The sequence below is a fragment of the Tamandua tetradactyla genome, chromosome 5, assembly GCF_023851605.1.
Source record: "Tamandua tetradactyla isolate mTamTet1 chromosome 5, mTamTet1.pri, whole genome shotgun sequence".
Taxonomy (NCBI): domain Eukaryota; kingdom Metazoa; phylum Chordata; class Mammalia; order Pilosa; family Myrmecophagidae; genus Tamandua; species Tamandua tetradactyla.
This window is the reverse complement of record NC_135331.1, coordinates 26,314,159-26,328,950: the sequence shown is the minus strand read 5'-3', so window position 1 is coordinate 26,328,950 and position 14,792 is coordinate 26,314,159. Positions and strand designations below refer to the sequence as shown.

The window sequence follows — 14,792 nt, the reverse complement described above, 5'->3', positions numbered from 1 at the left end:
TGATCATGATGATGAATATGCAACTATGTGATGATATTGTGAATTACTGATTATATATGTAGAATGGAATGACCACATATTAAGAATGTTTGTGTTTCCTTTAATTTTTTTAATTTAAAAATTAATTTAAAAAAGTTACTAGTTTACAGTTCTATGGCTGAGAAAATGTCCCAGTTAAAGCAGGTCTATAGAAATGTCCAATCAAAGGCATCTAGGGAAAGAAAACTTGGTTCAAGAAGGGCGATGAAGTTTAGGGTTTCTCTCTCAAGTGAGAAGGGACATGGTGAACACGGTCACAGTTTCTCTCTCAGCAAGGCGTCATCTGCTATCTTTCTCTCCTGGCTTCCTGTTTCATGAAACTTCCCGGGAGGCATTGTCCTTCTTCATCTCCAAAAGTCGCTGGCTGGTGGACTCTGCTTCTCGTGGCTATGTCGTTCTTCTCTGCTCTCTCTGAATCTCCATTCTCCAAAATATTTCCCCTTTTATAGGACTCCAGAAACTTACCAAGACCCATGCAAATGTGTGGAGACATGTCTTCACCTAATCCATTTTAACAACCACTCTTGATTAGGTTACATCTCTGGGGAGATGATCTGATTACAGTTTCAAACATACAATGCTGAATAGGGATTATTCTACCTTTATGAAATGGGATTTTGATTAAAACATGGCTTTTCTAGGGTCCGTACATCATTTCAAACCAGCACAGTGCCCATGACTGGGGCTGGCTAGGTGACTGTCCCTTCGGCCACAGCTGAGGGTGCACAGCTCTCTCTAGAAGGATCTGGGGGGTTTGGCTGGGGCCGGGACTGGTGACTCCCATCTCCAAGGCTCTGTGAGGCTGCCTGTTATCCCCTGGCACCAGTTCCCTTGTCCTCTCTGCCTTCCCTGCTCGGGCTGTCATCACAGGGAGCCTGGAGCTCCATCCCTGGTGCAGGGAAGCCAGGCCTGCTCAAGCCAAGGTTGACCACACTCAGTGGCCTGTGCGTGGGGATACCACAGAGCCATGCTGGGGGGTGAAGCCCCTCTGACCCTGTGCCCACAGCTGGTGATGGAGGCAGAAGGACTTTCTCAGTTGCCAGTCAGAGGGACCCAGGCCCTTTGGTGGGTGCCTTGGAGGGCACCCATGGTTTCCCTGGAGCTCTTGTAGCAAGGATTTTTTTTATCAAAATCAAAATTTTTTTTCTCGAAATCCCCTATCAACCACTTTCACATACGCAATGCAGTAGTCTAACCTTCCCAATTTTGTGTTGCCATCATCAATATCCATAAGAGCTTCATCTTTTTGTCTTTTATGGTGCTATTCTAGTTTACCAACTGCCAGAATACAGAATGGCTTTTAAAAAGGGGAATTTATTAAGTTGCTAGTTTACAGTTCTAAGGCCGAGAAAATGTCACAATTAAAGCAATTCTATAAAAATGTCCAAATTAAGGCACCAGCAAGAGGTTACCTTCACTCAAGAAAGGCCGATGACGTTCAGGGTTTCTGTCTCAATTGGACAGGCACATGGTGAACATGGCGACGCCTGCTAGCTCTCTCTCCAAGCTTCTTGTTTCATGAAGCTCCCCTGGGGGTGTTTTCCTTCTTCATCTCCAAAGATCTCTGGCTGTGTGGGCTCTCAGCCTCATGGCTCTCAAGGATCTCATCATTCTCAAACCTTCTCCAAAATGCTTCCTCTTTTAAAGGATTCCAATAAATGAATCAAGACCCACCTGGAATGGGTGGCGTCACATCTCCCTCTAATGAAAGGTTAATACCCACAAGTGGGTGAGTCACATCTCCATGGAGATAACCTAATCAAGTTTCCATCCTACATTATTGAATAGGGATTAAAAGAAACAGTTGCTCCCACAAGATTGATTAGGATTAAAACATGGCTTTTCTAGGGTGCATAAATCCTTTCAAACCAGCACAGGTGCCCATCACCCAAGGCCACTGTCTCCCCCATCCCCACCACATTGGGGAATGTCCCACGGATGGCTACAGCCTCTTTGGAAACCACCGATCGATTGTACTAGAGACATCTGTCCTTAGCTCCTTGCAACAGCTAGCTACTGCCGCTTAACAAACTGCCCCCCAAACGTAAGTGGCTTCAAACGAAATGATTTATTATCCAGTGTGACCCTGAGGACACAACGATTTGCCGAGCATTGGTGTCAGCTGAGGTCAGTGTATATGGCTGATGGGTGCTGGACTGAGGCTGAGGGAGAACATTCCAGATGGCTGCTCACCCTCCAGGTTTCCTTCTATGCAGCTTCTCTCCATTTAGGACTTTAGCCTGCACTTCTGGGCAGTGTGGTGGCTGACTACCTAGAGGGAGAAAGCAGGACCTGCTGGTGCCTGTGAGGCCTGTGCTCAGAAGACCCTGAACGCACCTCTGCAGTGGTCATTCTATTGGGCAATGCAAGTCACAATGACGCTCAGATGCAAGGGGAAGGGAAGAATAGTCCAGCCCTGAATGCTAGCCTCTCCTCCAGCTGATTTCACCATGTGGAGCCCCTGGAGCCAAGTTGAGCTGTTCAGATTCTCTCCTGAGAATCACTGGACTGGCCAGGGATCGGATTTACACTCTAAACTCACCGCCTCTTTCCTGGGTGCAGAATGCATGGTAAGGTCAGAGTGGCCAAAGCTGGGAGAGCTGTTGGGAGGTGACAGTGGATATCCAGAGGGGAGAGGGGTGGGTGGGGTTAGGGTGGCTGTGGTGGACAGCAGTGCGGAGAACTTCATGATGTTTTGGTGTCAGAGCCATTTCGTGTTGGGTTAGATGGGAGGTGTGAGAAGAGAGGAACCAGAGCTAATTCTGGGTTGGGGCCTTACCCAAAGAGACACGGAGGCCTGGGGGAAGTAGAATTCTGCTTTGTCCCATTGAACTGGCAATAGGACTCATCCCAAAAGAGGAAATTAGGGGAAGACCCAGCCAGGACCGCCCCAAACTGTCCCTCTATGGGGTAAGCTTACGATCCTGAAAAAAGAAGCACTGAACATCAGAGTGATAAGTCCTTGGGCATTTATTAGGCTCTCCCTTACAGACAGCTGCAGCTACCTCGTGATTCACAGTGAGATGGGTGCCAGCTTGAAAGTATCGGGTACCCCGAAAAGCCATGTTTTGATCCTGATCCAATCTCATGAGGGCAGCTGTTTCTTTTCATCTTGATTCAATACTGTAGGGTGGAATCTTTTGATTAGATTATCTCCATGGAGATGTGGTACACCTAATTGTGAGTGTGACCTTTTCATTGGATGAGATGTGACTCCACCCATTCCGGGTAGGTCTTGATTAGTTCACTGGAATCCTTCAAAAGGGGAGACGTTTGGGAGAGAGCCAGAAACGACAGAAGTGACAGAAGTCTCAGAGCCGACAGAAAGTTCACAGCAGAGCTGACACAGATGCCAACACGTGGAGAACAGAAACACGGATGTTTGCAGATGCTTGGAGCCCAGCAGATGTCACCATGAGATGTTAAGCAAGCCAATGCCTGGAGATGAAGCCAAGAGATGAAAGCCAGCCCTGGAGAAGCAAAGTGAGGAAGTCCTACAGGACCAGAGGCTGAAAGCAATGGATCCCAGGAGCAAGGGATCAGCAGGTGCCAGCCACGTGACTCCCCAGCTGACAGAGGGGTTCCTGAGCCATCGGCCTTTCTTGAGTGAAGGTTACCTTCAAGTGTTGGTGAGTGTTGTGTTGGTGCCTTAATTTGGACATTTTCACTTTCTAAAACTGTAAACTTGTAACTTATTCAATTCCCCTTTATAAAAAGCCATTCCATTTCTGGCATATTGCATTCCGGCAGCTTGCAAACTAACACAAATGCCAAGAGGTTCACTCGAGTATATGTGTGCCCATGGCAACCGCTCTACAGATTAGATATGTTGAGACACACCTGTGGCTAAGGGCCAGGGGCCTGTGTGCAGATCTTGGGAAGACATTTTGGTATGTGCTCTTTTCTTAAAACGAGATGTGCTCAGGGTGGGCAACATCCAAAGTTATAGCAGCTAAAGCTTGGCATGCTTCTGGGGGGTCCAAGGAGGAGGGCAGGGATACTGTGGGTCCTTGCTCAGCCAGGAAGTGCTCTATGTGTCACCCAACATGTTGATTTTAAGATGCATAGAAAGGACACTGTGCCATTTTGAAACTGTTGTAGACCCCAGAAAAGCCATGTTCTTCTTCTTTTTTAAAAAAATTTTTTAAATTAATTTTTTAATTAAAAAAAAATTACAGGAAAGAAATACAAACATTCTTAATATATGATCATTCCATTCTACATATATAATCAGTAATTCACAATATCATCACATAGTTGCATATTCATCATCATGATCATTTCTTTGAACATTTGCATCAATTCAGAAAAAGAAATAAAAAGACAACAGAAAAATAAAACGAAAACAGAAAAAAATTATACCTACCATACCCCTTACCCCTCCCTTTCATTGATCACTAGCATTTCAAACTAAATTTATTTTAACATTTGTCCCCCCTATTATTTATTTTTATTCCATATGTTCTACTCATCTGTTGACAAGGTAGATAAAAGGAGCATCAGACACAAGGTTTTTACAACCACACAGTCACATTGTGAAAGCTATATCATTATACAATCATCATCAAGAAACCTGGCTACTGGAACACAGCTCTACATTTTCAGGCAGTTCCCTCCAGCCTCTCCATTTCCTCTTGGGTAATAAGGTGATATCTACTTAATGCGTAAGAATAACCTCCAGGATAACCTCTCAACTCTGTTTGGAATCTCTCAGTCATTGACACTTTGCCTCATTTCACTCTTCCCCCTTTTGGCTGAGAGGGTTTTCTCAATCCCTTGATGCTGGGTCTCAGCTCATTCTAGGTTTTTTTCTCAATCCCTTGATGCTGAGTCTCAGCTCATTCTAGGTTTCCTGCCCCACATTGCCAGGAAGGTCCACACCCCTGGGAGTCATGTCCCACATAGACAGGGGGAGGGTGGTGAGTTTGCTTGTCGTGTTGGCTGGAGAGAGAGGCCACATCTGAGCAACAAAAGAGGTTCTCTTGGGGGTGACTCTTAGGCCTAATTTTAAGTAGAAAGCCATGTTCTTTAATCCTCATTCAGTATTGTTGGCTGGAATCCTTTTGATTAAGTTGTTTCCATAGAAATGTGACCCACCCAATGGTGGGTGGCACCTTTTGATTAGATGGTTTACATAGAGATGTGTCTCTGCCCATTCAAGGTGGGGTTGTTTACTGGAGTCCTTTAAGAGGAAATATTTTGGATAAAGCTCTAGAGCTGACAGAGCCAACAGGAGGCCCAGACATTTAGAGATGCAGAAAGAAAATGCCCCCGGGGAAGCTATTGAAGCCAAAGGACCAGCAGAGGGCAATCACAGGCTTTCCCACATGACAGATATCAGCCTTCCTCTTGTCAAGGTATTATGGCCTTAGAACTGTAAACTTGCGACTTAATAAATCCATCCCCCCTCCCCCGCTTTTTTTTTTGTATGGGCAGGCACTGGGACTTGAACCAGGCGAGAACTCTGCCTGCTGAGCCACCATGGCTCACCCAATAAATCCCCTTTTTTCTGGTGTATTGCATTCTGGCAGCTCTAGCAAACCAAAACAAACATGTTCAATGCTTCCAAAATCATGCTTTAGCCTTCCCCCCACCCCCATCCCAGACCAGAGGCCCCTCAAGTGCAGGGTCTGTTAAATCCTTTAACCAGTGAGACACCCTAAACGCAGAAAACATCAAGATGCCCTATTTCTTGGTAATTTAAAACAAAACAAAAAAACAGTATTAAACCTGAAAATCCTAAATTTAACCTGTTGCTAGAATTCAAGTGGCTTTCTCTGGATTTCCCAAATGCAAAATTCTGGATGATTTCATTAGATATGAACTTTTCTCCCTGCCTCTCTGGTGCCCCAAGCACCAAAGTCAGACTATTGGGTAAAGCAGCCCAGAGCCAATTCCCTCTTGGCTCCCTGCACTGGGCCTGGAGGGAAGTTGGCAGGATGCTCCTGTAATGAATAAACACTGGAGTAAGTTTTCCTCCCCCACCAACTGAGCTGACAGCCCTCAGGGGAGGCAGCAAGCCTGGGACATATCCAGGAAATCTGGGACTGGCCAGACCATCACTCAAGCTTGGTTCCTCTCATATCTCTTTGTCCTTGGACCCTGGATTCTGTTGGGGGAATGTAATAAAAAACAAAATCTCCTGCCAACCTTTAAACATCTCAGCATAAAAGCAGAGGAGAAAGAAAACCATTTCATGATTGAAGAAGTGTAAAATCAGAATGTAATGTCTTATCGCGGGAAACCCGCTAGAGACTGAAGTGACAAAAAGGAATTTTATACATTTCCATACCACACAACTACAACTCATTGCAAGCATGTTCTCAAGATAAAGATAACACGTCCTCAAGCATGAGCACCAATTTTTCAAAGATGCCTAAAATATATCCTAAAGCCACCTGGCCATTGGGGCAGCCAATGTTGCTTAAATGCCTTCATCCAGAATTTTCTCATATCTTTGATACTGGAGGTAGGTAGGTTTGTAACTTCGAGCCGATCCTCCCTTGGAAACTGGGAGATAGGGGCACTATCTTCCTAGATGATTAACATTTCAAAGAGATAGCTCCCAGGTCCTTGAGAAGGAACTTTCTGGATTGTAAAGCTGGCAGGGGGGTTATTTAGCTTTTTTAAAAAATTCACATACAGGGGAAGAATTTAGGATGACAAGCTTTCTAAAGAAAATGTTCTAAAAAAGGGAATGTGCATGGTGAGGGGAATCTCTGTCCCCCCCCCCCATTATTTATTTATTTTTATTTTTGCACCAGGGAAAATTATTATTTTCTATTTGTATTTACACTTCCAGTCCCTAAAACAGCTTTGGTGTTTCCTGGCGAGAACCTGCCATTATTCTAAACATCACAGCTCCCTGCTGCCCTCTGCTGCCCGATGGCCAAGTGGACAAGGGATTCTGCCACAGAAGGATCCCGGCACAAGAGGACCGGGTTGGCTGAGGTGACCGAATGTCCGGGAATGACCGGGTGGCCGATTAACCTCAGGGTCACCCCAGGGACCGAGGGACTACAAGATTCGATAACTTTGGGGTCCACTGATTTAGGGATCTGGAAACCTCAAGACCTTGCAGCTGCGGGCTCGGTGTCGTGGGAGAGAGTAATAATTGAGGGCAGGGGTGTCCAAGGTTAGGGAGCTCCGTGGACCCCGGGGTGCGAGGGGTCCCGGCTCCGCAGCCGCCCGGCGCTCACCTGCAAGCGCTACTCCACGCGTTCCTACCGTCCAGCACCGCCCACCCCTCCCTTGCCTCTCATTGGTGAGCCCTCGTAAGTGAGGACCAATCAGAACTCTCCTCGTGTCTCCAGCCCCCTCCCAGACGCTCTCCGAAAGGCTCGGGGGCGGGTCCCCTCCACGCCGGCCCAATGGCTGTGCAGACGGGGCGCTGCGTGGGCCGGCGATTGGCCGCGGCGGCCAGGCGCTGTCAGAGCCGGATTGGCTGTAGGCGGGGGCGGAAGTAGCCCTGGGGCCCGGGCTGCCGCAGCCGGGGGACCAGGGCGATGCGCAGGGCGGGCTGGGGTCGCGGCCGGGCGGCGGGATCCGCGGCGCTTCTGGGGCTGCTGCTGGCGCTCTTGGTGCCCGGCGGCGGGGCCACCAAGAGCGGCACGGGAGTCGTGACCTGCGGGTCGGTGCTGAAGCTGCTCAACACGCAGCACCGGGTGCGGCTGCATTCGCACGACATCAAATACGGATCTGGTGCGCGGGGCTGGGCCGCGAGCCGGGGCCCTGGGGATCTCCAGGGGGTCGGGTCCGGGGTCTGTGTGGACGCCGATCGCCGCGAGGATCTCGCGTTGAGGAGGGGCGTCGGGATATTGGTGATGGTGGTTGGCGCGGGCAGGGGGGGATTGCAGGCCAAGAACTTGGGGGTGTGTGTGTGTGGTGATCAGCCGGGAGCCAGGGGTAGGGGGTCGGGTTGGGCTGTTGGAGTCGTCGGGGGAAGTCGATGGGTGTCGGGGGCAAGGGTTGGGAGGACAAGATGGGTGTTGATCCCCTGTGGCTGGGTGGGGAGGGTCCTGATCTGAGTCAGTGCCCTTGATCCTTCTCTCCTGTACCGTCTGCCCCCTCCCCGCCCCACCCCCAGGCAGCGGCCAACAGTCGGTGACCGGCGTCGAGGCGTCCGACGACGTCAATAGCTACTGGCGGATCCGCGGCGGCGCGGAGGGCGGGTGCCCGCGCGGGGCCCCGGTGCGCTGCGGCCAGGGTGTGCGGCTCACGCACGTGCTCACGGGCAAGAACCTGCACACGCACCACTTCCCGTCGCCGCTGTCCGAAAACCAGGTGAGGCCCCAGCCCGGGGACCCCCACCTCCACCACGGCCGATATGTGTGTGTGGGTGGGTAGGAGAGGGGCATGGGCCGGGCAGGACCTCAGGACCCTAGCCCCCACCCTCTCTGAGCCTCCAGCTTCCTCATCTGTTAAATGGGAATTTCAGTTCAGCAGTGTTTGCCGGGCACACCCTCTGGGGTGACAGGTGATCCCCCCTCCCAAGAGCATCCCGGGGGACCTGAAAGAGAGCTCTGCCAGGATAACCCCTCTCTGGGGAGGCGTTCAGGGGAAGGACTCCGGCTGGGTGCTGAAGGATGAGTAGGAGTTTTCTGGGCCCTAGTCCAAGAAACTAGTGACTTTCCAGGCCCAGGCGGAGAGGTGATTGGAACTTCGATGGGGGTGCTTTCTGGGAGGGGTAAAGAGAAAGTTTGGGGTAACTAGAGACCTTGAGTGTCAGCCTGGTGGGTTGCAATCTTAGCTGAGGCTTGGTCCAAGTGAGTAGTGAGGACCCGCAACCATGGAGGAGGAAATGGAGGCTGGGAGTGCATGTGTCTGTTTGAAGATCCCCTGTTTGGGATGCTGGGCTTGGGGTGGTGGAGCCCCGTTCTGCAGCGGTAAAAGCCAAATCTCAGAGTGGGGCTGGGAAGGACAGGTACCTCTGCCAGGCTGGCAGCTGCAGGGAACTCGGTCTGTCCTCTGTAAGTGACCGCTGTCCCCACTCTCACCCCGACCCCCACCCCAAGGAGGTGAGCGCCTTCGGGGAGGATGGCGAGGGCGATGACCTGGACCTGTGGACGGTGCGCTGCTCCGGCCAGCACTGGGAGCGAGGGGCCGCCGTGCGCTTCCAGCACGTGGGCACCTCCGTGTTCCTGTCTGTGACGGGTGAGCAGTACGGGAGCCCCATCCGTGGACAGCACGAGGTCCACGGCATGCCGAGCGCCAATGTCCACAACACGTGGAAGGCTCTGGAAGGCGTCTTCATCAAGCCCAGCCCGGAGCCCTCCGCGGGTCACGACGAACTCTGACTTCCTGGATGGGTGGGTGAGGGAGGCAGAGAGTCCAGGCATCCTGGGAGCCAGGCTCGGAGGGGACTTTGGGTGTAGGGGGTGTCCGCAAGTGCCTTTGCGATTAAAGAATGTTACTCTGTGGTTGTGTTTCTCTGTGAGCCTGGCGGTTGTCCTCCCTGATCCCATGCATTGTCTTTTCCTTGTTGTAAAACTCCTGTCTACCAGCCCAGCCTGACTGCCGAACCCACCCAAATCTGGCTGTGCTCTTTTTTTCCCAGCCCTCCAAAGCTGAGCATCCCAAGTTTGGGGCCAGCCCTGGTGATCAGAGCCCTCTGTCCACCCTTGGATTCTCTGATGGAAGTGACCCCAGTTTCCCAGCCCCTGAATTGCATGAACCTTTCTGTTAAAAAAAAAAGACAGAGCTCAGGCCTCAGGGCAGGGGGATCAGAGGAGCCTCACTTGCTACCAGCTGGGATGGGGCACAAGCTCTCCAGCCCCCTCACCCCTTGGCGAGAGCCCCCTTCTCCTAGCACCCCGAGCCTTTGGGGCTGCCTGTGACACTTGTCTCTGATCCAGGGCTCTGCCCATCTGCTGAAAACTAGCATCATAGCTTACCTCTTCCTGGTCCCTTCCCGCTGCACAAGCATGTCCAGTCATGGGCTCCCACAGAGGCCTTCCAAGGTCCAAAGGACATAGCAGAACTCCAACGGGAGGGAAGGCAACTGCAAAGGATGCAGAGAGCTGAAGCTTCCTTTGAAGCAGAGTCTAGGGGACGGTGAAAGTCAGCTTGACTGGTGCGCGGGTGACCTCTAGAGGTGAGAGCGGAGATTGCAGGCTGCCCGGATTTGCTCAAGTCCCCCACCGTGGGGCTGTGTGGGAAGGGTGCTGCGAGCACCTGCTGGGAGGACCGGGTGCTGCTTCCCTGAAGGAGGGTGAAATACAGAGCCCACGGAGAGGCTGGGTATGGCATCCGGCTGGGAGGGGGTTTGGAACAGTGTGTGCAGAGCACGGGACATTTATTCGCCTTATTAAAGAATGGCAGGGGGAGGGGGGATGGAGGTGGAGAAAAATTCTAGCCAGTTGTGAGGCCTCAGGGGCGGGAGGGTGACGTTTCCCCTCTCCCCTCCCCAGCAGTTCCTGCCATGCCCAAACTCACCCCCTGGCCCCTCCACTGCCAGCCTTCTCAAGCTTGCTATACCCTCCTCTCCCATCACTACACCCTGCAACAAGGATTTGAGCTCTAGTAACTTTTTGGGGAGGTGATCCCAGAAGTGTCAGAGAGAAAGTAAAGGTAGATAATGAAGGGTGTGCTGTCAAGCAAGTGCCCTTTGTGGGCAGCCAGAGCTTAGTCCTGCCAGGGAACTTGGGGACAAGGTGCAGAACATGCATCAGAGTTCTCCAAGGGGCAAGGAAGCCAGGTGGTTATCCACCAAAGTCTCTTCCCTTGTTGGCTACTTCTCCTTTCAAAGGACTTCCAGGGGGCGTTTTCCTTCTGCATCTCTGAAGGTGAGAGTGTGTGGGCTCTGAAGCTTTTCCCAGAATGGTTGCCTTTTAAAGTAAATGACCCCACCTTGAATGGCTGGAGACGCATCTCCATGCAAACCACCTAATCAAAAGATCCTGCCCAGCACCATTGGGTGGGTCACATCTCCATGGAAACAATCGAAAAGATCCCACCCAACAATATTGAATGAGGATTAAAGAGCATGGCTTTTCTGGGGTACACAACAGTTTCAAGCCGGCATCTCATCTGCTCCTGGCAACAAACCTACAAAGCAGGTTCGATTATCATTACAGGTTTCCAGAGGAGGAAACTGAGGTTCAGAGAGGCTAAGAAACTAGCTCCAGGTCACATCAACTCAGCCTGCCCCCAAAATACATGCTCTCTGACTCTGTGATTATATTAAAAGTCATAGATTGCACATCTTGGATGGATTGTATGGTATATAAGTATATCTCAGTAAAACTGCTTTAGAACCAACAGACAAAAAAAAAAAAGTGCTCTCAGTTGCTGGACTGAGAATAAACAGGAGTCACTAGTCCAAGCGAGACGCTCAGTGAATGTTTATCCACGAGGCGGGTTGCACAATCAAACTGACACCCCCAGCCCAGCTCTACCTCGATGGCTTCCAGCAAGTTCCATTCGCGTCCTCGCGGTCAGAGTGGTGGGCTAGATGGCGAGGGCTGCCCCAGGCCAGAAGCCCACCACAGCCACCCGGGTGCAGAGAGCAATCACAGTACCCAGAATCGAGCAGCCCGGGGCCCCTCTCGGAGGAGGGCTCGGCGGTGGTGGTGGGGGTTCCCGCATCCCCGGAGGGTCGCAGCCCTCTCCCGGATGGGCTTAGTCTGCAGCCGCCGCCCCCTGCCGGGCTCGCGGGCGCCCGCGTTCTGGAAAACTCGCGGAGATTGGAGCTGAGAAAAGGCGGGCAAAGTTCCCTTTGATAAGTTATGAATGGGGAGAAAGAGTATGTGTGTGTGTAGAACTCATTGTTAAAACCCTGGAGCCCGACACTCGGCCCCCTGCCCGGCCAATAGGAGCCCCGAGGCTATTTTGAAATCGTTCCGGCCTGAGCCAACCGGCGTGCGGGAGGCTACGCCCCGCGCTGGCGCCGGCCAATGAGCGCGGCGCTATGCAAATGAGCCGGGGGCCGGCCCGCCGCCTGTCAGCAGCTTAAAGATGGAGCCCGCGGGCGGGAGCGCGCCACGAGGTCTGGGGTCGCCTGGGGTGGCACGGCGGGTTGACGGCGACGGGCCAGGACCTTGTTCCCGGCGACCTGCCGCGTGCTCGCCCGGCCCCAGGCAGAAGGGGCGTCGGGCCGCGTGAGTAGCGGGGGGTCCCGGGTGGGTGGGACGGGTGCGACAGGATGGGGGACGCAGTCACGACCCCCCCTGCTCCGGGTGGGGATCCCCAGGAAGGCGGGAGGCCCACCCCCCCGGACCCCGGACCCGGATCTGGGCCTCGGGGCACAAGACTTAGGACCGAACCCGGTGCCCAAGTCCCGGGCAAGGGAGCAGGGCGAGGGGCCCGCGTCGCCTCGGGGGGCGCCTGCCCTTCTCCGAGAGCCGCGGGCGGGTCAGGGCGCTGGGGTCGCCGGGCGGTACCCACCCCGGGTCCGGCCATGAGTGGGCTTTGGCCTGCGGCGGGAGTATCGGCCCTTTTCCTTTGTGTGTGCGCCCTCTCCCCCATCTTGGCCCGCCCGCCCCTCCTCCCTTCACTCTGGGGGTGTCTTCCCCCCCCAAGACACTGGGGGGACAGCTATCCCCAGGGCAAGGACGGGGGTTCCAAGGTCGGGGGGAGGAGGGCAGCTTTGCTGGACCCTCCCCCACCTCAATGTCTTCAGCCCCACCCTCCTCACACCCCATCCTTGGTTGAGCTTCCCTCCCTGCTGGAGAAGGGGGCAGTGGGGTCCCCCCCCCAGCGGGCCGCAGGCGCTCTGACGAGATTGAACTACTGTGCTCTGAGAAGCAGTGCAATGACATTGTCAAAGCATCCGGGACCAGCCTTGGGGAGCCCCCTCCCCACCTCTGGCCCGCTCCTGGCTGGCTCCTCCCCTCCCCCACCCCACCCCACCTCCCTTGTCCAGCCCTGCTCCCTTCTCCATGGAAACTTGAGATCGCAACCGTCCTGGGCCTCTTGGGGTCATAGGACACCCTTCCCCCCAGACAGAGAGGCCCCGGCCCAGCAAGCCTGCATTCCAGACCTCAGCCCCCCACCCCACCCCCCATGGACTACCGGGAGTGGGGGCTGCCAGGCCTGCCCGACACTCTTTCCCTGTTGCACTACTGTGGGCTGCTGGGAAGCAGTGCAATGATGAAAGGGCATCAGTCAGGTCCAGCCCGGCGTCGGGGAGGGGGGGCGTTTGGGTACTGCCCTCCAACTCGCCTCCCAGGAATCAGGTTCCCGGATGGTAAGCACGTGGACCCATCTTGGCTGGGGTGCAGGGGCAGAGCCCGGGATTAAGGAAAGCTCTGGTCTGAAGGAGCTCTGGCCACATCGGCTCCCCAAGACTGGGGACCTCAGACTCGGCCAGTCCCTGGTGGGGAAGGAAAGGTCCACTGCTTTGTGTGGCGGGTTGGTTGGAGCCTAGGGACTTGGGTCCAGCTCAGCTGTGGTTGGCGAGCAGGTAAGCCAGATCCAGCCCTTTTTGAAGATTCAGTGAGAAGGTTCTCCTGGGGGGTTGGGGGTTTGGGGGTTTAGGTGGTGGTGGGGAGGTGGGGGGTGAGGCAGGCCTTCCAGGAGGCGGTCTACAAGATAGGGTGTTGTACCTTCCTGGGGCTCAGCAGGAACAAGACATTCTGAAGGGTTCTAGGACAAGAAGCTTGCAATTGATGCCCACCAACCAGCTGCCAGCTTGTTCTCTTACAGGGATCTATGACCTGGGTCTTCAGGATCAATTGTGGGGTGCTTGGCTGTCCCCCCCCTCCCCCATCAGGTGGAACAGGAGGGAAGTGGAACTGGACTTCCAAGGAGCCTGATCCACAGGGCCGCCTCCACCATCTGACCAGGACTCCTGTCCACCCTGGACTTTCTGCGATGCAAGACTTTTCCATATGTCCAGCCTCGTTGAGAAGAAGCCCAGATGGCTCAGAAGCACCCCTCACCCCTGGCCTGGGCACATTGAGATACTGGCTTCACCATCCATACCTTGGATGGAGAAGCCTTGGCACCTACAGAGAGGATGGTGGGCAGTGACACAGGTCCTTCTGCCCCCCTCAGGTGTACCCAGTGGGTCCCTTGATTCTAGGACCACCTGACCCAGGTCCTTCGTCCCTTCCGTCACGCTCCAGGGCCTGGGGCCAGAGGTGCCCACCCTCTGTCACCCATCTGCAGGCTCTGAACCTACTGGTCATCGGCCCCATGCCCAGGGAGACTTGAGATCTCAAGGCTCTGCTTCCACATCTCCTGGGAAAAACCTGTGGAGCACTCGAATCTCCCTCTGGCAGAGCCTGTTGGATCATAACCTTTCCCCCTGTGGCTCAAGTTCCCGATCCACTGGACCCTGAAGGCAGGACCCATGTGGTTTCTGTCTCTTGGTGGTGCCTGGTACAGAGCAGGGACCCCGGACACTTTTGATACGAATAAATGTATAAAGTGTGAAGTGTGGTTATCAGGACAGCATGAGGTAGGGGCAGGTGTGGGGTTTAGTCCCAGGGCCGATTGACCCATCCCAGGGTCTTGTCTTGTTTGGAAAAAAGCATATCACATTCTGTATATGATAAAGTTTCATTCTGGAAGTCATCGGGGTGGTGGTGGGGGGAGCTGACCAGAGATTTGAATCCCGATGTATGTGGTTGAGCCTCTGTCTGCACCCCTAGGCAAGCACAGAACAAAGCTCCTGGGTGCTGGAGCTACCCCTGTGTCCTCTCCATTGTATTTGACCCCTGGGTGGAGGCAGGTGGGGGTGGGAAAGCGAGTGTCACCCATTCTGTTGAGGGCTGGTGGTTTGGAGGTGGGAGGTGAAAACTCCACTAGGG

The 14,792-nt window shown here is 53.6% G+C and overlaps 1 protein-coding gene across 1 annotated transcript; it reads left to right on the top strand.

Annotated features, from left to right (window-relative positions):
* Positions 1 to 7,502: 7,502 nt before the first annotated feature.
* SDF2L1 (stromal cell derived factor 2 like 1) lies at positions 7,503 to 9,458 on the top strand. The gene is made up of 3 exons (XM_077159111.1): positions 7,503 to 7,740; positions 8,126 to 8,322; positions 9,054 to 9,458. The coding sequence occupies exons 1-3, from the start codon at positions 7,545 to 7,547 to the stop codon at positions 9,333 to 9,335; spliced, it is 675 nt and encodes a 224-aa protein (XP_077015226.1). The 5' UTR covers positions 7,503 to 7,544; the 3' UTR covers positions 9,336 to 9,458.
* The last annotated feature ends 5,334 nt before the right edge of the window (positions 9,459 to 14,792 follow it).

Coding starts and splice junctions, on each gene's coding strand:
- SDF2L1 (XM_077159111.1), top strand. CDS start 7,545: ATGCGCAGGGCGGGCTGGGGTCGCGGCCGGGCGGCGGGATCCGCGGCG. Junction 7,741..8,125: donor CGACATCAAATACGGATCTG/GTGCGCGGGGCT, acceptor CCCCACCCCCAG/GCAGCGGCCAACAGTCGGTG. Junction 8,323..9,053: donor CGCCGCTGTCCGAAAACCAG/GTGAGGCCCCAG, acceptor CCCCACCCCAAG/GAGGTGAGCGCCTTCGGGGA.